Source organism: Solea senegalensis, unplaced genomic scaffold (assembly GCF_019176455.1).
Source record: "Solea senegalensis isolate Sse05_10M unplaced genomic scaffold, IFAPA_SoseM_1 scf7180000013749, whole genome shotgun sequence".
In the NCBI taxonomy this organism is placed as follows: Eukaryota; Metazoa; Chordata; class Actinopteri; order Pleuronectiformes; family Soleidae; genus Solea; species Solea senegalensis.
The window spans coordinates 45,858-66,310 of NW_025320884.1; the positions used below are offsets into that span (position 1 = coordinate 45,858).

The following is a 20,453-nucleotide window of genomic DNA, read 5'->3' on the forward strand; positions in this document are numbered from 1 at the left end:
AACCAAACTCTGTGAACCAAAGTATCAGGACAATGGTATTGAAAATGTTTTATGGTATAAAATAGACCTCCAGGCTTTAAACAAAAAAGTAGTCACTCAAATATCATATATGTGTATTTAGGTTGTAGTATTGCTACATCAGAGTACAGGGAGCATGTTGGGAACAGGGATTCAGACAGATTTTTGTCAATTTGGAACTGAAACTTAAGAGGTATTAAGATACGCAGCTCGAGATTAAAATGGTGTAGATCCTGCACCATTATTGTCATTGAGGCCAGCATTTCAATTTAACATGTTTCCATCATATCATAGTTGTTTATGACTTAATATAATACATGGCTTGATACTAACTAACTAACCACTAACCATTTTAACAAATGTAACGTTTCATCTAATACAGGGGTCTCAAACGTGTGGCCTGCGTGTGGCCTGCGGGCCCCCCCAGTCGATGTCCTGCGGCCCTACACTTATTTGAAAATGATAATGAAAACTGGCCCAAACTGACCAACAGTACATGGGGTAACAACAATAATACATTAGGTTATATTTTAATCATATATAATCATTTAAAAAGCTTGTCTAGGGTTTGAATTACTATTGTCTACATGTTATTCATTTAATGTTTGGATTCTACTTTTATTTTTGTCTGTTTCTTCTTCTTTTTGTTGTTTACAGATTCATTTTGCATCATAAATATGTTTTTTTTTGTTGTGAACTACATAATTTCTAATCACTTAACAGTTCATTTTTTCTGAGGTGTTGGACTTTTTTCACTCGACCGGCCTAGAAGTTCACTGGCCCCCAGGTCTTTTTGAGTTTGAGGCCCCTGATCTAATAGCAGAAATCCCGATGTACAGACAGGGACAGAGCAAACTCCAGATGTGACCAACGACACCACAGATGAACCTTTGATTATGAGCTTAAATGGCTGCGTGCTGCAGTGTCGTTCCCACACACAGCGTGTTTGTGGGTAATACTGTAGGTGAATGCATGTACTGGCATGAGTTTCCATTGTGCCAACATTTTCCAAAACCTTTGCCAGTTTCCTCGGATAAACAACACACTAAGTTATCTGTCTTTGTTTAATTCAATTTCAAAGGCGTATTCTGTCACAACAAGCTGGAATACAGAAGGTGCTCACAGATTTTGTTATTATTATTAGGATTTATTAATGAGTGTGTGTGTGGGGCAGTGTAAACATGTACGTTTGGTTGGGGAAGTTGTACTGATTATTTTACGATTTAGCTACACAAAAGTCAATATTTCCAGTGGGTCATTTACCAAAAAACTGATAGCATTTACGCACCGCACACACAGACACACATGAGCCAGGGTGACTATTCGATGTGATTCATCAGCATTACCGGCAGAACAGTAACTTTATTGCAACAGATCTTATCTAGTCTGCCCTGCTCACCATTTGAAAGCCCTGGGTATTTTTCACTCTTTCTTCTCAGTCCAGCTCTTGTCCAGAGGGCTGGTGGTGTTTTTTGCAAGGAGATAGAGGGGACCAGATGGGGAACACACACACGCACACACACACGCACACGCACACACACACACACACACACACACACGGTCTTGGAGATGGAAGGAGATGACTTTTGGATCAACCCTGTGTCTTACCAGCCACACACAAGGCCACAGATGCAATCAAAACAGATACAGAGTTTTGAAAAGAACCACATTCTGAAAAGAACCACTGACTTTTATAGACTGTAATATCAGAATATATGCTTTTCTAAAAAAAAAAAAACCTAAAACCTATAAAAACATCCAATAAATTGACTTTTATTTACAGAATACTACTGTCATTATGTCACACTATGGCCTATGTGTCTATCTGTGTCTATCTGTGTCCTTGTATTAACACAATAAATGCAGATTCTCTGCTTTTACTGTAACATTATTACTCAGAGCTTGTTTCCTTGTGTTAAATGTGGATGAAATTATTAATCTTAGCCGTGACATGGTTGAGAGCAAGGCAGGCCATTTTCTTTGTATATAGCACCATCTTGTGGTAATTAACGCTGATGCAGTGACGTTGTGTATGAGTTGGTAATGATGATGATGCTGTAATTATAGTTCATGTTGGGAAAAGGATAAAGCCACGTGTATGTTAAGGGAATTACCAGACCGCCTTAGACATTTAATCTGTGATCACGTGTCTTCTATTTTAGATAGAAATGTAATTATTGCACATACAACGTTTGTTGACTTTCCATTATCTCCATTATACAACTGTGAAAGGGTAAAATGGTTCATATTTCACATGCAAAAAAGGGTACGAGTGATTTACTTTGAAGCGCCACAAGAGGAAGTCTGCATTTTCAAGATTATTTAACACTTTCTGGTGTCATTGAGATTTTGAGTTCTCAATTAGTTTTTTTTACCTGGTTAAATAAAGGTTGAATTAAAAAAAATACAAATATATCTGTGCCTGAAAGCAAATGGATATAAACCAAAAATTAGGTAGATTTAAAAAAACAAACAAAAAAAAACAACAATTTATTAATTTATATTTTGATCAGGATAATCGCGAAAAATAATTATTTAACATTTTTCCAACATTCTATTTTACATGTACATTGTCTCACATTTTGGAGAGCAGCTCATTAAAAACATCGACATCGATTGGGCTGCTGCCTAATGACGTCATCATGATCGAGAAGCAGACGGGAGATCAGGGACCAGACCAGCGTGCAGTTTGCGCTTTAACCACTGGATGGCAGCACACATAAACACAAGCCTTACACAACGTGTTATCAAACGCTTGAGGTTCTGTTATGTGTTCGTGTTTACTCGTCATTCAGCTGTCTCACTGAAGGTAAGAGCTGCTACTGTCCGTACAAATGTTAGTTTAAGTTTCATTCATGATAAAATGTGTAAATATTAGAGTAAAAAAAAAAGTTTTATTTCGATGTTTTGACTTTGAATTTAACGCCAGTCGATTTTCTTACGCAAAGGTCCATAACCTATCACTATCACAAGCCACATGTTGTAAAATCAAATGATTTTAAATGTAGTTTGATGAAAATGAATCACACAAAGGTGCTATTAGACACTGTGGGAAACGGCAGGGGAAGCAAAGTTAACCAAAAAAAAAAATGTACCCAAACAAAAGCTGACACTGAGACAAATGTCAACACATGAGTAGTATTTTAGTTGCCACGGTGAAGCACATCACTACTGAGAATCAACTGATCCAAGATGGAACTGCTAAGCTGGTCGCCCTCTATTGATTGGATTATTTGTGACTTTTGGGAAGTTGAATATGCCAGGCAACAAGTCGAGAATGTCACGCGCGACGGAACATCATGGACACATGAATAAACACACGTGGAGTCGGAGTTGACTGTCTAGAGCTCTCTGAGTGCTATCGGATGCTGAAACATGTTTTCTTTGTCAAAATGTCATAAAAAAAAAAGAAAAAAAGAGAGGAAACGAAATGTATGATGATAATGGGGGCGGGACTAGTTAAGCTTTGCTTCTCCCGCATTCCCTTTCGGTTATGTGTGAACTGCACTGTTATGTGATGAGATGAGTGATCTAAATGTCATGACCGAAATAAATAAATAAATACTGTGTTGTGCACAAATAAACAACAATACATGAATGTATAATGTAGAAATACCCTGAAAGTGTGATGTACAAAATAAAATAGTGTCATATTACTCACAGTGAGTGACCTTTCTTGTCTCCAGGTGGAACTTGGTTGTCACATCTTCCAGTCGACGATGAAGTCTGCTGTTTGCATCTCCTCGTCTGTCAGGGCAGTGTGTCAGCACAGCTCAGCCTTCTCCACATTCAATCTTGCATTAATCCGCTGCAGTTCAATAGGAACGTGCTCTCATGTGGCCAGCAGAACTGTGGCTGCACAGCCACCATGTTTAACAGGTTTGCGTCCTTTCCACAGTGCACATGTAAACACAGCAATGGTCCAGCAGGTGAGAGCAGCCCCTCTCCTCACTCCAGTGCTTTTACCAGTGAAAGGAGACGACCAACTGACTGTGCAACAGATTGTGAGACGCATTACGCCTAAAGCGGAATCAGGATCAGCTCCCCCCAGTCTCCCTCCATACACACTGCACACCAAACCACAGAGCAGTGCAACTGCACTAGTCAATATCCAGTCTCTGTTTGAAGACAATGTGATCCCAGAGCTGTGTGCCAGGCTGGCAGACTCCCCCATCAAGGAGAGAGCAGAGGGACTAGCCACTTTACTCAGAGTATGTGTTGAGTGTGGCTTGGAAGGCCACAGTCCTGTAGTCGTCAAACTGATCAAAGAGTGCCAGCAGCTCCTCACCACCACCAGGGGCATTGGGGTGACTCAGCTCTGCCACCTGGGTGAAGTGGCTCATGCCCTGGAAGGCCGTCAGTCTGCGGTGTTGATGGAGGTCCTGAACGTCATCGGTGCTGCCCTAGAAGACAGTTGTGTCTCTCCCAGAGAAGCTGTCAGAGTTCACGCCTTGCTCGCTCGGTGTTACGACCCTGGCAGCCAGCAGCAGGCTCTCATGCTGTCCTCTTTGCACAAAGTCACACAGGGGCTGGTGCACCAGCTGAGTGCCAGTCAAGTCAGTGATCTTCTGCAGCACCTACTGAAGTTCCAGCACGGACAGGTTCTTAAAACTTTCTCTTTGACTTACACATTTCACCATTTGACTTCCCTCCCCCCAAAAAAACTGTGGCCCAATTTGTCAAAACTATTGAGTTAACTACCTTTGTCCACACTCTTCTGACCACCATAACAAAACAGAGCATAATTTGGCATCATGAGGCCCTGTCACATATTACAATACATACAAGTGTGTAAAAATAATAATATATTGTCTTGTTTTGGTGTGCATTCATCACAATGATGCTCAGTCACTTAACGTCTCTTTTATAGTATAGCACTAATACTACAATGATTTATTCTCGGAGAACACACACACACACATACTGTATTGAAATGTATTCCCCTATGTGAGGTGTTATAAAAGGATGAAGCACTAATACTAATATTGTGTTTCACAGACTGTCGCCCTGGTGCTGAGGCTGAGTCACAGAGCATCACAGATTTTCAGTGCCTTCAGTGACAGTGAAATAATTCAGGTGCTCTCGGCCCTGATGTGTTTGGGGCATCATCATGAAAAACTCCGGACTGCAATGGAGAAAGTGCTACCAGGTGTGATGTGTGATTAAGTTTAATTCTTCCTGCCAGTTTCACAAACGTGCTATTTCGTTGCTGCAAAAGACAATTTATGAATGGGAAAAGCTAATCAGAACATCTTATGCTGTGTGTGTGTGTGTGTGTGTGTCAGAGAGGCTGGGGAAATGTGAGCCAGAGCTGATCAGCTCTGTCATGGAGTACTGTCTGCAGACCAGGTGCCGCTCTGAGCCAATTTTTGAGGCTGTGGCTGAGAACTTTGTGTGCAATGCTGACAGGCACACCGCCCCTCAGATAACCAAACAGATTGTTGCCATGGGGAGACTCAACTACCTGCCAAAGGTACTTCAATCTGATGAAGATGATGTGTGTCATTCTAGATAAAAATTCACATTTTTGTAAGTAACTTTTTTAATGATGATGTTTCTCACCTTTACTCCTCAGTGCTCCAGTCAGATGTTTAAGAAGCTGGAGAGCATTTTATCTACAAGGTTGTCCCACTTCCAGCCTCGCTCCCTGATAGACGTGCTGCACGCTTGCATCCACCTGGAGCGCTTTCCACTCAACTACATGTCCAAAGTCTTCAGTCCATACTTCCTACAGCGGCTGCAAGGTACGTGTAGGGAAACATGTTGGGAGAAAGGAGAGGGAGAGAGACAGATGTTGTCATATTTGATAAGAGAGGACACATGTCTTGTTAAGTTTGTCAGCTGTGTCTTGTTTACAGCTTCTTGCTTACTTTTATATAGCAGTTAGTTGTAGATTCAGTTAATTCTCAGTATTTTTTTAGCACAGTAAATTCAGTTATATTATATATTTGTATTGTTACTGGTTAATGTTTTTGTAATACAGTAAAATGGAGTCATTGTTTGTCCCACAGCACAGGGGCAGCCATTGGACAAGAATACACTGAGACAACTGACACAGCTCCATCTTTCCATCTCGTTAGAATGTCAACATTACTGGGTGAGTGTCGCACAACTCGTTCTTGAAAAGCTACCGGTTTTCTCTGATCACTGTCTCTAGTAAATTGAGTATATGCAATGACTTTTCCTTTTTGTTCATAGAAAAAACCCACATGGGCAGATAAGTGATACATAGATTAATAATAATATTCTCTATCGCCTTCGTCAGGGTCCCAGATTGCCTTACTTCATCCATGTGAGGAAGTTCTCCTCTGTGGACGAGGCCTTTGAGACACCCGTGGAGAATCCGTTATACCAACAGGTCAAAGTGTCACTCACTCAAGTCCTGGGTGGAAAGTTTTACTGTACAAGAATCTTAACCCCCAGTGGATACACGATAGGTAATGTGACACAGATGCAATGCAAATGTATAATTCATCTATATATAGTCATTTAATGTCACATCAACAAATCAGAATTCAAAATCTTTACTCACATATATGGTGTCTTCATATTCTGTTTCATTCTTCTTTCCAAGATGTGGAGATTTGTCTGGATGAGGATGGATACATTTTGCCTCTTTCTCAGTGGGAGCACACGTACAAGAGGTAAGAGACTGGTTGGTATGGTCACACTAGTTTTCTAGTTTTCTCTTTATCACAGTAAAAAATAAATAAATGCTGATGTCCTCTCGTCAATATGTAGGGTGGCGCTGTGTCTCGACGGGAAAACCCGCTTCTGCAGTAACACACGGCACCTGCTGGGGAAGGAAGCCACTAAAAGGAGACACCTCCGCAGGATGGGCTATGAGGTGGTGCAGGTATGACATTCAGTGTTCAACACCAGAACGACCAAAGTGGTTCCTTTGACTGTTCTAATGTTGCATAAGATAAAACCTATGTTAGAATGGACCCTATCAAATTAAGGGACCTGTTATGGCAAGAAATAATCAATTCTCTTACAAAGAAAATAATGTAGTATTCATGAATTGGCTCTTATTGCAGATTTTGTTTGTAGTTAATAAATGAATGTTCACATATGTAAATAATAAGTAAGAACGGTCAGTGGTTTGACTAGAAATTAGTTTTTCTCAGCTGCTAGCTTCAATTTATTCTTGGTAGATTGTAAAGTTAGTTAACCAAGTGTTATCATTTTTAACTTAACATTTTATTAATGTACAATTACATTCAAGCAACAGCTGGTCAAACATTTTACTGAATGTGTACAGATAAGAGGAATACTTACTACTTGCTGTTCTCCCTTCAGATCCCTTACTTTGAATTTGAGAAGCTGAGGACCCGGAAGGAAAAAGTCCAATATCTTCATGACAAAATGTTTCCCACCATCTTCAAGTTCAACCACTGAGTTTGGTCACATCACAAATTCAACCAGAGGTTCTTCATTTATGTGCAGTGGCTGATCTGCATGTTAATGTACAAATCTACTCCCATCATTGAATTTGACAGAAAAATATGAAATAATTCATCATTTGTCATTTTTGAGCATTAAGGTAAAATAATTATTGTAGGTTTTTTTACTTTGTTGCTCAACAAATAAGGATATTTTAAAATTGTGCAGCATCTGATATCAAAGTTGCCTGCTTATGTGAGCAGGGACTGAAAATGTATACTTTTAATAAAAAATAAAGTCACTTTATTTCTACTATATTTCCACTGCCTGTACCATGGAGAGGAACTTTTTATTTATTATATTTAAGTATATATATATATATATATATACATACTTAATATATTTATTATTATTATTTTTTTAATGGACATGAATATGATAAATGCATTTACCAAATAAAGTCTGTAAATATTGTAACACACTGTTGCTTTTCCCTTTGTCTTTATGCCAGTCGTACATGTTATGTGATGTTTTTTTAAAACACTTTATAATTTAAAATGAGGTCAAATGAACTTTATTTGTAAAGGCACTTTACACAATACAGTTCAGACCTCAATATTATACAAAAACAAACCCAACAGTTGACATTATGAGCCAGTACTTGATGACCAGTTTAAGTTGTGGTGACAATTTGAGTTCAACACTCAACACTCAATATCAAAATATTAATTACTGTACTAAAAAGCAAGGGGGAGCTTTTTGTCTTGGTGTTGCCAAAGAGTTTTCTTGTTGCCAATAGGGTGAACAAACATTAACATTCTTTTTAATTAGTTCCTGCTTATCCAGTGCACAGCAAGATGAGAGATATTAATTGTTTCCCCCTAACTGGTATTGAAACAATTAAAAACAGAACAATTAAAATGTGACCTTTAACATTTGCCAATTGTTGCAAAGTGTGATTTCAGTTTGAAAATGACAAAGTTACATAAGTTGTTGGGGGGGGGGAATTAAGTCCTCAATCTTTTTTTGCTATTCTGCTCAGCCCTGGCTCTGGATATCCACCTAGTGAAAATGAAACACAGTAAGGTTAACTTCATATTCAGGCAAGAGAACTAACCAGAATGTGTGTGTGTGTGTGTGTGTGTACAGTGTCTGTCTTCACCTTGGAGAAACAGGTGGCAGGATAATAGAGCGTGGATACCCTGTAAGCTCCAGCTCTCCTCTGACAGCTTCCATCATCAGGTTCTGGATGGTGCTCGACAAGACCATTTTACTTAATTCAGCAGGCACAAGTTCAGTGTGCTGCCGTTTTAGGAGTAATTTTTTTGGACGCACTGCACTCCTCACGGGACGTTCAAGCTTGGAGAAGTCCAAGTCATCAAGTATGTTCCTGGAAAATAAATATATATATAAAACAATATCAAATCACTTTGTGAATGTGTCACGTTTTTACTGCTGTTATCAGTGTGTGTGTGTGTGTGTGTGTGTGTGTGTGTTTTACCATAGCAGAGTGCTAAGTATGTGCACGACGATGTCTTTGCCAGCAGCATGACAGACTTCGGGGTGCTTGACCGACTGGAGTTGACTGAGGAACACACTTAGACAAAAAATTATCACGTTTGCATATATGATGGAGGTTCTAAACAAATCTCTGAATGAATTGATCCTACTACATTATATATACACAACTGGCCAAGAAAGTGTGTGACATACTGCTGAGGCCTGTAGGAGTGTGCTGTAACCTCCAGAAGCAACTGAGTAGGGTGTGGTGGTTCGGGTTGCTCCTGTAGCTTTGTCATTTTTTCCCGTTGGGTCCGAGTTTCCTTCTTGTCTGTAATAACAAACTCCACTTCCCGTCTCTTTTTTTCTTCCTCCCAGCGGTGCAGAGCTTTATGATACTGATTCAGTGCAGCCTCCTGAGTAATCTGAAGTCGGGGGGGGGGATAGAGAGGTAAGAAACATTTGATATTGTGTGTCAGAAAGTCCAACAGGCTCAAAATGAACCACTTAAGTTGTTTGATGCAGCTTAAAATACTGCTGTGGTACCTGACAGGTGAGATCTAGCTGATAAATGGTGGGGTAGTCAGTGGCGGTGACAGTCAGGACACAAAGAGCAATCTCCCCTGGACTCAGTCTACCTTGCTCTGGATGGAAATGCACCACCTGACAACATACAGACCAGCATGCTAAGCTAACATTTAGTCAATATAAAATGGTCTAAATAAAAGCTACACATGAACGATTACACACAGGCTTCATGTCCAGTATGCCTTAAATGTACCTGCTGGTCGCTCTGCTGGGACATGTCCCATGTGTACTGCACGGTGTCTGTGCCAGACACATTGTTGAGAAAGAGGATTCTTGAAGATTGTTTGTAGATGGGGATGTAGCCGAGAGACGCACTTTCCTCCGACAGAAATACTGTCTGCATGCAAACACATATAAATTAACATGAGATATAAGTAGCCTCAATTATATTTTACTGACAAAGATCAGACTTGTGCTATTAAAAGTGTAACATAAATTGACTTCAATTCATTAAATTTCTTAAATTGCTGCAGTACGTAACTTTTGGTGCTTTTTTTTCATGTTGATGTTACTAGTCTGCCTTTTTGCAGCCGTCTCACTTTACTAACACAACGCTGCTGTTGCCGCCAACATGAATTACTAATCTGCAGTGCAGAAATGTCAACAGCTGACAAAGGAACTATACACCAATGTACTGAGAAACACAAAGAAAGATATGTGGAGCTAAAGGATTTAATCATCATTGTGTGAACTCTTATATTCATCATTTCCAGCAGGCTGTACACCAAAAGGTGCAATGCTGCCCTCCACAGGAAGAAAAAAAAAAGATGTCATTTGACAATGGTTTAAATGTTAACAGATTGTATTTTAAAGTTACTCACTGAAGTCTTGGCAATGTTCATAGTCGCTCTCACTTGTCCTGGGACAGGCACCCCCTGGCAGGGGTCGGCTGAATTATCATCACTGCAGTCACATGCACTGGAGTTGTCCAGTGAGGGTGCAGCAAGCCCACACCCCTCAAACCTCACCACCGTTGTATCCCCATTGTCGATGTGGATAGGAATATCCATCTAGAAAATACACAAATTCAGAAACCCACAAAATCACAAGTCTCTAGACATTCAAGAAGAGAGAGGGCTGAATAGCTATACATGCTATGGTATGTGAAAAGGTAGATGACAAAATCTACAAATTCAACAACTTGATTTCTAAATCAGCTTAATCTCCACACTGATACAGAAACAAAACATGACGCCACCAGTAAAGTTAGACCAACCAGTTTTCAAAGAATAACAATTAAAGGAGAGCAGAAAGCTGGTGCATACCTGGTACAGTTTAGCCTCCAGTGGAGAAAAGATCCATTCCAGCATGACTGGCTCTCCTGGAGGGACCCCTCCCTCTGGATTAACACAGTACAGCACTGCATGGTTAAAGTTGTCCATCTGAAGCTGTAACAGCACAGCTGAGTCCACTTCATAGTGAGCTGGCAATGCACCTGCATTATGTAATTTGAACCCCTGCAGCACAAACAAAGACATAGAAACCCAGAAAAATACTCAATACTTTTACAGAATTAACATTGCAACATTAAGTTTTAAATGAATGGACGGACCAATAAATAAATTATATTATTTGGATAAGAACTCATGCAGACACAGATTTTTTTACACACCTGCTTCGGAGGACTGCAGTCCCCAATGAACACAGGAGCAAAGACATAATTGTTGGAGGCATAGTGGAGATATGATCTGCTCGTCTCTACGGTCAACCCCTGGAAGTTGAGCTGTGAACAGAAACACATCACATGTACATGAAGTTAATAGACGATCTAACAGCTGCGAAGAGTTCACATTCAATTCAATTCCTAGTGATAAAATGCTAGAAGGGTTAGCCTTACCAATATCTCTCTGCCATAGGATTGTGTGAACACAACAGGAAGCTGATTTTTTCCAGTAATTTCATGGCTGTGAAAAAAAAAAAGTTTTGGTACCACACAGAAAGTGTTATGTGATTAATGGATAAGCTGAACTCTGTCAAATGTTTCACTAATTTAATAAAAGCAATACAGCTAAACTGCTATTACCAATAGTAGCAAATTCTACTAACACTAACACCTTATATGATGATGACAGAAACTACAGTACATCCTCTTCTGAAATCTCTGACCTGTAGCTGAAGCGCACTGCCTTCTTCTGGCCCGGCAGCAAGGTTCCAGAACGAGGAGACACGTTAAACAGACGCTTTCCTTGATCCTGTCAATGAAACCAAGATATATAAGGTTAGGAATTCAGAATCGCAGAGAATATTAATCTTAATGTGACACTAAATATTACTAAATGTCCTTGTGCTGTATTTAGGCATGCCTGACCTTCAACTTGGACAGCTCAGTGCTACTGAATGCTCCTATCTGTGACCAGTGATCCCACTGTGCAGTCTGTTGGTCTTCTGGAAACAGGAAAGCCCTAATATTGAAGAGCATTAGTTAAATCAACCAAAGATAAATAGTACATCTCTTTTTTTAATATAGATGTACATATACATGAACATATAATCATACATAATCTTCATCAAAAATGGCCATAAGAAGCCAAAATTGTGTTTGCAAATAAACATTAAATATACATGTCATTTAGTTTAAATGAAATATTACACATTAGATTGGATTTACATTTGTCTCCACAGAACAGGATGTGTCAAAGAATTAGGTAAATTTTTATATCAATTTTGATGGCCCCTCAGACGCCCACCTGCAATACCTCAGAGGTACATTTGAGGCCCACCTGCAGTACCTCAGAGGCCCACAAGTGGGCCCTAATTTACAGAAGCACTGGCTCAATACTTCACTGTTGTTTGCTCACCAATCAACAGGGAAGGAATCAGGGTTGTCAAACATCAGCACAAACGTTGACGGGGCTGAATCCATGGGAGCAGCATTAAAGTTGAAGTCCAATATAGTCTTAGTGGTAGAAGGACAAGTGCGCAGACTAGGGGAAGAAAAGAAGATATTATTCTTTATGTATAAAATAAACACAATAAATGTGTATTTATAATAGTATATATATATATCTTTTGCTCCTGACCAGTATCTGGTTGGGGTTCCATGAGTGACTTCTGAAGCAGAGGGGGTGGACAGCAGGTGGTGGTTGAGGCTATCCAAAGACAAGATCTTCCAGAGAGGCCTCTTACCGAGTCTTTTAATGCTGCCAAAACCACAAACATCCGTCACCTGTAGAATGGGGACCACACCCTTAGCTCTCACTTCACATACTGCATGTGGAAGGGACGACACAAGCCCTGGAAAGAGAGTAGAAGTAGATAGGGAATAGAAATTAGTAGAAATGAAAAATACTAGTAAATTAATGCAGAATATATTCAGGTTTGAAGAGAGTGTGTTTTCTTTTTACCACTGGCATTCAGTATCTGGTAACTGATTTTACACAGGTACTGGGCTCGTCTGTATGGTCTGACAGTGGATGGGAGCAGCATCATGGAGTGAGGGGCGATAGTTCCCCTCTCAAAGTCCAGTTGTAGCGCTAAAAGGAATAAAGACAACATTCTGTGTATTATGTGCAGCATTGGTTGTACTAAACCTGTGCTAGACAGAAACAGTGTGAATAATATTTGTATGTTGCATCCTTCATCTGAAAACAGGCTCAGTCAGTCAGTTGAGTGTATACAACAACGACAGTGCAGGGGCAGGTGGGGGCAAGAAGTGTTCAGCCCATGAAACTGCTGAACTGCTGTGTTATTTGTTTTCCGTCAAACTCCGACCTGTTTGCAGCAGTCTCACGTCTACATAAAACAAATCACTTCCTGTGTGCAACTGTGGAATGTTGCCATGAGACCTAAACTCTGCTATACTAATAAATACTGAGAGACTATTGTGTGGACTCATTGCTTGAAAGTTACACACTACATTTAAGATTTGCTGTCAGAGAGCAAATAAACATCATGCACATACACTAAATAACTTTAATTAACAGCATAATGGAGCATACCACGTGGTTCAGTCTCAGGATCATAAACAAGACCCTCATCTAGAAGTGTCTGCTGCACAGAGAGACAAAAGGACACAGCACAGGGGCTGTTGTTGACCAGAGGAATTTCAACTGACTGGTAACTTCCCACGAGGATCTCCTCTGCATCCAGGACTGCTTTTTCTGCCTGATGAGGAAACAAACATTCACAAACTGTTTGGTTCTGTTCACTTCAAGCACACCTGTTAAGGTTTATAGTTGTTTTTTTTCAAACTGATATGGAATTGTAGTAAAATCGCACAAACACGTTGGCGGCCGTACCTTTATAAAGCCTTTAGAGCCCATTCCCACCACTTTAAGGGTGAGGTGTGACTTTTTATGTTCATCGGTCTGGACCAGCCAGAAGGTGAGAATAGCTTCAATAGTGTATGTTTTGTCTGTCAGTGGACTAAAGGACCATGTCTGGATCTGTAACAAAAATGCAAAAAAGTCAGATGTTAAGTTTTCCGGAAAGTGTCCAAGTATCTTCTCAATAATTGATTCTCTTCATCTCTCACCGAGATCTCATTGGAATTCAGTTCCCCAGCATCTGGTGCAACAGTGATAAGCTCCTTGTCAAGCTCTGGAATGCTCCACTGGAACCTATCGTAAAGAGATTCAGAAGCAGGCGAGGTTCACGATTGTGGGACCAGGTTGAAGGTGAACATGCCATTAAATACAGGCAAAGAGAAACTATAGTGGGACAAGCGACCTTATTGGTAGACTGCTGAGATTTCTGATGTAGTGGGAGCGTCTGGTTAGCGAGCCCACCGCTGTTGGCGGGAAATTTAAACTGCCATCTCCTTCCAGAGACATGCTCAACTTTTCCACCACATTCACAACTGTCATTTCCTAAAGGTGTCAAAAAACAGTGCAGAGAAAGTTAAACCTACGAGAACTGCCTTCCTTTCTGTTTGTCTGTGGAGTATACATGTACAGTACCTGTGTGTATTTGGCCGCATTGAACTGCAGCCGTACACTAAACCCCTCGTTGGGACAGCCTTCTGTTGGAGTTTTTCTGAGGGTGAGGATTTGGTGATTCCTTGGTTGGATCAGACCACAGTTTGGAAATACGGACACCGACTCTGCCAATGTAGACTTTGAGCTACTGCCTAGACAGAAAGTGAGGGGCAGGTGCCCACTGTTCTTTAGGAGCACCATCTGATAGGAAAGGGCATCTGTGCCTGTGAACACCTATAAAAATGACATGTCGTAGACATCAGAGTATGTCTGTCTTTGTTTATCGTAGTATAATTTATAGTGCTTTAAGCATTTTATTTAGTGGGTTTATATTCATGTGTCCAATTGAAGCACTTTCACTGTCATGGCTTTTTCATCACCTTTCAGCTGTGGTAAATTGCATATTTATTAAATACATTCATACTCAAAAATGTTTTTCCACTTTTCTAAATCACATTAAAAGAGTTTGCATTATGCTATAAACCACCAAAATAGTTTCATTATAATGAAAACACAAGTCTACACACTCTGAGTAGACTTACAGAGCAAGCAGTGAACTATTCAGTCAATTTGTTGTTTGTTGTTAAATAATTCAAGTTACAATTCCAGTTTTCAGTTTCTCCAAGTCTCTGAAACTCAAACACTTTTCAATCCTTCAAAAAGTTTTTTTTTCATGATTTCAAGCACCTGTACAAACCCTGTATTTACAAGTTTGCTACTGATTGAGTGAATGGCAAAACAAGGGATTAACACCAAATAAGAAGAAACATGCGTTCATTCTTGTTCTTGTGTCTCACCACTTGCGGGGGTTCCAGAATGCAGCATGGGTTGAAGTGTATTTTACCAGGCTGAAATGAGTGGCCTATGACTCTCACAATCACACATGAACACAGCAGTCGCTCCCCAGTGAGATTAGCCTACAGGACCCACAAAGGATAAAGGAGGATTTCAGCTCAAAAACACACTTTTTGACACTTTTTTTGTTAACTAGTAACAGAATTCTTTTTTACAGCAGTATCGAATAACCTTTCAATACCATTTTATGGTATGCAAAGCACTCGAGTTGTGCTCCATGCAATGTGTTGAGTTCCTTGGGGTCATATGTCACCCTGAACGAGGTGGCCTTCATCGGAGCCAGGTCAGATGATAAGGGAGAGACAGAAAATGGAGAGTCTTTGGCAATAGTCCACACTACGCTGGAAGAGAAACACATGCAACAGAAATTACATCGATGCAGAACATTTGTAAAACTAATATTGTAATAAAGAAATAGTTTTTGACAGGCAGCAGTACCTGAGTTTCTCTGCGGTGTGGTTGGTGATGGCGACAGATTGAGAGGAGGTGGATGAAGTCGTCAAGGATTTTGTAATTTTGTGATTAAACAGCAGCTCATGGGGCAACACACACACATGGGGAGAGTCCGTGCACGGAGAAAAAGTTTGGTAATATTGATCCATGGGTGTTTTCAGCATCTCACTATCCAGTCTTTCATTGGACTGCAAGAAAATAACACAGTGAAAGAGTGGGTCACAGAGACGTTTGTAAACCTCTACTGTTCCCTTAAGTAACAACAGCCATCACCAAAAGATATTTAAATAGACAAAACTGAATGTCTCTCTACGGCACTATACCACATCCAGGACACACAGCAACATCCTGCCGCTTCAAGTGTACCTTATGGGCTTGCTGCATTGCCCTGACAGTGTCTGGCAAATCCAAGTCTTCAGGGTGACAAGCACCATTCAGTTCAAGGAACAGAGGCTTCTAAAAGGAAGATTAGTGAGATAGATAAGTATAGGCATTACTCATAAATGTTTCTCTATGTTGTGAGTGTGTCTATAACTAAATATTGGCTCGTACCCCATGCAGTATGAGACATGGCACTCTCCTGTTGTGAGCAATGGGCTGAGTAGGCCTATAGATTGCATTCAATGTGATGTGGCTCCATGGCTGCACAGTGCCACTTGCTGGCTGGATACTGAATACACTGTGCCCATTGCAATCAATGTCCCACTGGTAGAGGGTTTCAACAGGAGAATAATTGTGCAGCGTGACTGTCTGTTTGACCGATCCTCCTTCCTTAACAAAACCAAAGTCCACCACGGAGGAGGACAAGGACACGTTGGGACCTAATTACAAAAAAATAAACATTGTCTTATTAAATAAGTGTACATTCCAACTTTCTGATTCCATTCCTGTTTGTATATGTCAGAAAACAAAAGAATGGACTGTATTTTCTGGTTGGGTTTTTGTGGGTCCCTTACCTCTACAGCTTCCAGTGAGTTTAAGCAAGGTTTCTTCAGGGGTCCCTCTGCATTCAAGAGATAAGTACTCAACAGAAACCATATCCACCACAGCAGGGGAGTAGGTGACTCCAACTCGCCGTGATCCACCGGGCGCCACCTCACCCTTCATGACATCACAGCTGAACACTGACCCAGACAAAGAAACCATGCCAGGCAGAAATGACAAAGAGAAAGATGCAGTTACCTGCAGAAGAGAGAAGAGAGCAGAATAATAAAGTGAGAAGGTCACCGAGATAGTGCGCATGTATTTGTGCATTTTGAGAGCAACTCACAGGGGAGGGATTGGAGATATCAAAGTGTTTCTGTAAACTCTGGCCAACACCTACAGAGCCAAAGAGCAGAACTGGATCCCAGTGTTCTTTTTCCTTCCCGGTCACTGGATTTCTCAGCTGCAGACATGGGTTTTTGGCTAAGATAGAAGGAGCAAAATAAGAGGCAAGTGAGCAAGTATTGGTTCCTGCTTCACAGATGGTTCAATGTAGAATCAAAAGCCAAATATTCATAGGTGAAAAGGTGAAATTAAGAGAAATGGGCAACATGTGTCTTCACTCAAATTGAAATAGTAAGACAGACAGCCAGGAATAGTTGGGCAAATGCAGAGATTTGTGTCAAGTCATAATTATTTATAGAAAATTAAAGCAACACCATTTAAGTCAAATTGTTTGACCTTTTGACCTTTTAGATTTAATTCACAAGCAGATTTGCAGTCTTATTCATAGATTATATTAGTGGATACAGCCCATTCATTCACAATTACAAATTGTGATTTAAATGTATTTGTTAAAGTAGTAATCCTACAATCAATCTTTATGATTCACACATCAAAACTTGTTAGTTTAATCAATAACCACATTTCAGGACCTATGTTTGCAATAAATACCTTGTGCCTGCAGTAGCACAGTGCAGTAGCTTTCTGTCTTGTCCTCTTCTCCAAACTTGCAATAAGCCTGTTGCTGATACACCTGAGCCTCCTCCGGCCGGAACTCCACAGTGATATGACACTCCTGGTTGGGCTTCAACAGGCCATGATCAGGGCTCAGCTGGAAAGGCACTTCACATACCCATCGGAAGTATGTCTGGAGTTTACTGTGGGGAGGGGAAAAAGGTGTACGCAGAATGAAGGTGGGTTGAAGGGATTGAAGAAAGAGTGGTGTCAAGTAAAACATAAAATTAATTTCTTTCAAATCAAAACTTGTATGTACCTTGCATTTTTGAGCAGGAAAGTAGTATGTGTGGAATGTTGAACAGCACAGAGTGGCAGCAGCACCGAGTCAGGCACCTCCAGTGCAGGGCAAGGAACGGTGGCATGGAGGCGTACTTGGAAGCTTCCATCTTTACCCTGAAACTCAATGCTGTCCTCATAGTCACACTGTCAAGAGACAAGACAGTTGGACAGTAAGTCAGACCCACAAACCAATGCTGAGATCTATCTCTAATAGTGAAATAACACATTTGTTTATGATGTCTTAAGTGTTGTATGTGTTACCTTCTTTCGTGGTGTAAAGATGATTGGAATGGAGCATGTAGTCCCTGGGCTGAGAAGAATATGCGGGGTAGTTACTGTGGTGAAAAACTTGGACACTGGGGGCCTGTAAAAGGTCAATAAGGGAGACGGGTTAGTCTGTGGTTTCCAATTGGACCTTCAGAGTTTATTGGCAGCAAATAATACCATTTACCTCATGTTTGTATAAATATTATGTGTATGCATAAGTGTGTGAAATTTTAGAAATTTGAATACCTCACGGATAGCCTCTGCAGCTTGTTTTGAATGTTCCTTAACACTAAGGTCTTGGGGAACTCCTTTCCCAGGTCCCAGTCCTTCCAAACTAGCTCTGACTTTGTTTCCAACCCAAACTGGCAGCTTCTTTTGCTGGACACATTTTGCAGGTGTTTCCTTTCCTGTCTGCTGTGGTGAGCTCCTGGATCCTGCAAGGAAAGCATAAATCATTTACACATTAACTGAACCTTTACTATTTAATAAAATAAAGTAACAATAAAATAGCTATTTAAAAATAAAGACTGTAACTGTTAGTCTGACTTTTTGCCAGACTTTTTGTCAGACTAACTGATGATTAATGAACAAAGGAAGCCAAAAGGTATCTGGATCACAGTAAAATCTAGTAGATACTATCTAATGAGAGACACCATAGTCTTCCCTTTTTAGGATATGAACTGTGATTTTGATTCTGGGCAGTTATGGATCATTCTTCCCAATTTTGTCCCTAGTAGTAAACCACCTACTTATTTATTCTCATAGGAAGACATGAATCGACGGAAAGAAAAGATAAAGACAGATTTATGATACGTTATAAGACCGCTGTGATGAACAGAAAAGCAGGTATAGGCAGCTCAAATACTACATCACTTATTATTGTTATTATATTACCATTATTATTGGTACTTACTTTGCTATCCTTTCCAGCACTGGGGGGCTGCAGTGGTGCATTAGAGCCCAAAGGATTCAGATGTCGATTTGTACCTCTTTGTCCGGCTAACATGGCTGGGAAAAGAGACAAGGCATTGACACAGCTAGTAATTATAAAATATGAAGCAGAGTGTATACTTTTTTTCAGTTAACACACCTATGGGCCTTTTTCACAGCAGATATTTGAAAGGTAACAGTAGAAACACCACAGGTGAAAGGAGAAAATGCATTTCACCTATCTAAAAATCCCTTCAGTCTCCTAATCCATTTTAGAATACATTTTTCCAATTCCAATGATTACTTTTATGGTATACCCTTGCTGAGACTTGCTAAGCATTAGGTGATAAATGAATGTTTGCTTTTAGAGATTGTTATTTATGTATTTATTTATTTTTAAATTGAATTACAGTGTTTTTATTATTATTATTTCAATGTTATCTTATCATTGCTGCTCAGGAAAAACTGAAATTGAGAACCTCTACCTCCAGACTAGACAGGTAGACAAATAAAATATCACATTGCAGACATAAAATAAATGCAGTTTTAAGAACATATATATGTGCTTTTAAAAGTGTTTTGAAAAGGCCTTATGAGTTACTTTTCGCTTCCCCAGTGTCAAGTTTCATGCTGACTCAATGTCACACTGTACTTACCTGACATGAACTGTACAGAGCCGTCATTAATGTTATCAGTAACACCTGTGCCTGCCTTGCTAACACAATTCAAAATGGCTGCTGTGAACGTGACCACAACACTCGCTCTAACTAAACGAACACGCAGTTACGAGAGTTTTTATATAAGTGTATATTAAACGCTACGGCTGTGCTGTAAGATATTCTTACCGTCTTTCGAGCTAAACACTTACTAACTTTGCGCTTTTAATTCCACATTACTTGTGCGAATATTGGAAACAACAGCAACGCGACGCCGACATACCGTCGGTCGTGACGTAAACCTAGATTAAAGTAATTTCGTCTCAAAGGAACGTGTGACTTTCTGTCGTTCACGGCGTTACTATAGCAACAGTCAGTTGTTTGTATACGCTGCTCGCTCATTTACTTCCGCCCATGACGCTGCAGTAAATACTGCGGCCGTTGAGGGACATTTCTCAACCGTGAAGCGTTAGCGCTATGGTAAGCCTCTCTACAACTATCTATCTGAATTACCAACATATTTGTATATATATATATATATATATATATATATATACTAGTTACTAGTTGTAATTTCATTGTGACTAGTATGAATAGTAGTTGTAAATATCTGTGACGTCATTATTACTAGTGAAAAGTAGTTTCAGATTATCTGCAATGA

At 40.1% G+C, this 20,453-nt stretch overlaps 2 protein-coding genes across 7 annotated transcripts in view; one reads left to right on the forward strand and one right to left on the reverse strand.

Moving 5' to 3' along the window:
* LOC122760556 (FAST kinase domain-containing protein 3, mitochondrial-like) overlaps nucleotides 1–7,787 on the forward strand; it is a 16,222-nt gene extending 8,435 nt beyond the window's left edge. Inside the window, exons 1-10 of one of the 2 annotated variants that reach the window (XM_044015661.1) lie at nucleotides 2,533–2,827; nucleotides 3,705–4,619; nucleotides 5,017–5,167; nucleotides 5,304–5,491; nucleotides 5,594–5,762; nucleotides 6,030–6,115; nucleotides 6,284–6,455; nucleotides 6,593–6,662; nucleotides 6,760–6,874; nucleotides 7,321–7,787. In XM_044015661.1, coding sequence (XP_043871596.1) covers nucleotides 2,726–2,827; nucleotides 3,705–4,619; nucleotides 5,017–5,167; nucleotides 5,304–5,491; nucleotides 5,594–5,762; nucleotides 6,030–6,115; nucleotides 6,284–6,455; nucleotides 6,593–6,662; nucleotides 6,760–6,874; nucleotides 7,321–7,419 — 2,067 coding nt within the window. In that variant the 5' untranslated portion in view covers nucleotides 2,533–2,725 and the 3' untranslated portion in view covers nucleotides 7,420–7,787. Of the gene's footprint in view, nucleotides 1–2,532; nucleotides 2,828–3,704; nucleotides 4,620–5,016; nucleotides 5,168–5,303; nucleotides 5,492–5,593; nucleotides 5,763–6,029; nucleotides 6,116–6,283; nucleotides 6,456–6,592; nucleotides 6,663–6,759; nucleotides 6,875–7,320 lie in introns of those variants that run through there. The other variant, XM_044015662.1, reaches the window with a different exon arrangement.
* Nucleotides 7,788–20,199, reverse strand: cfap65 (cilia and flagella associated protein 65). Of its 5 annotated transcripts, none has more exons than XM_044015660.1 (33): nucleotides 20,076–20,199; nucleotides 19,120–19,214; nucleotides 18,453–18,640; nucleotides 18,201–18,303; nucleotides 17,917–18,083; nucleotides 17,595–17,800; nucleotides 16,987–17,123; nucleotides 16,673–16,898; nucleotides 16,269–16,537; nucleotides 16,083–16,172; nucleotides 15,702–15,904; nucleotides 15,445–15,604; nucleotides 15,206–15,325; nucleotides 14,391–14,642; nucleotides 14,161–14,300; nucleotides 13,967–14,051; nucleotides 13,731–13,877; nucleotides 13,431–13,596; nucleotides 12,837–12,965; nucleotides 12,513–12,726; nucleotides 12,291–12,416; nucleotides 11,801–11,894; nucleotides 11,599–11,684; nucleotides 11,330–11,396; nucleotides 11,105–11,215; nucleotides 10,758–10,949; nucleotides 10,314–10,502; nucleotides 9,686–9,829; nucleotides 9,451–9,567; nucleotides 9,118–9,329; nucleotides 8,906–9,001; nucleotides 8,567–8,794; nucleotides 7,788–8,466 (listed from the first exon to the last, which is right to left on the reverse strand). In XM_044015660.1, exons 2-33 carry the CDS (start codon nucleotides 19,210–19,212, stop codon nucleotides 8,412–8,414), a joined length of 4,812 nt encoding a protein of 1,603 aa, XP_043871595.1. In that variant the 5' UTR covers nucleotides 19,213–19,214; nucleotides 20,076–20,199; the 3' UTR covers nucleotides 7,788–8,411. The 5 variants fall into 5 exon arrangements, with proteins under 5 accessions (XP_043871595.1, XP_043871594.1, XP_043871593.1 ...); XM_044015659.1 differs by having other exon boundaries at nucleotides 20,005–20,199; XM_044015658.1 differs by having other exon boundaries at nucleotides 19,982–20,199.
* Between the last annotated feature and the right edge of the window lie 254 nt (nucleotides 20,200–20,453).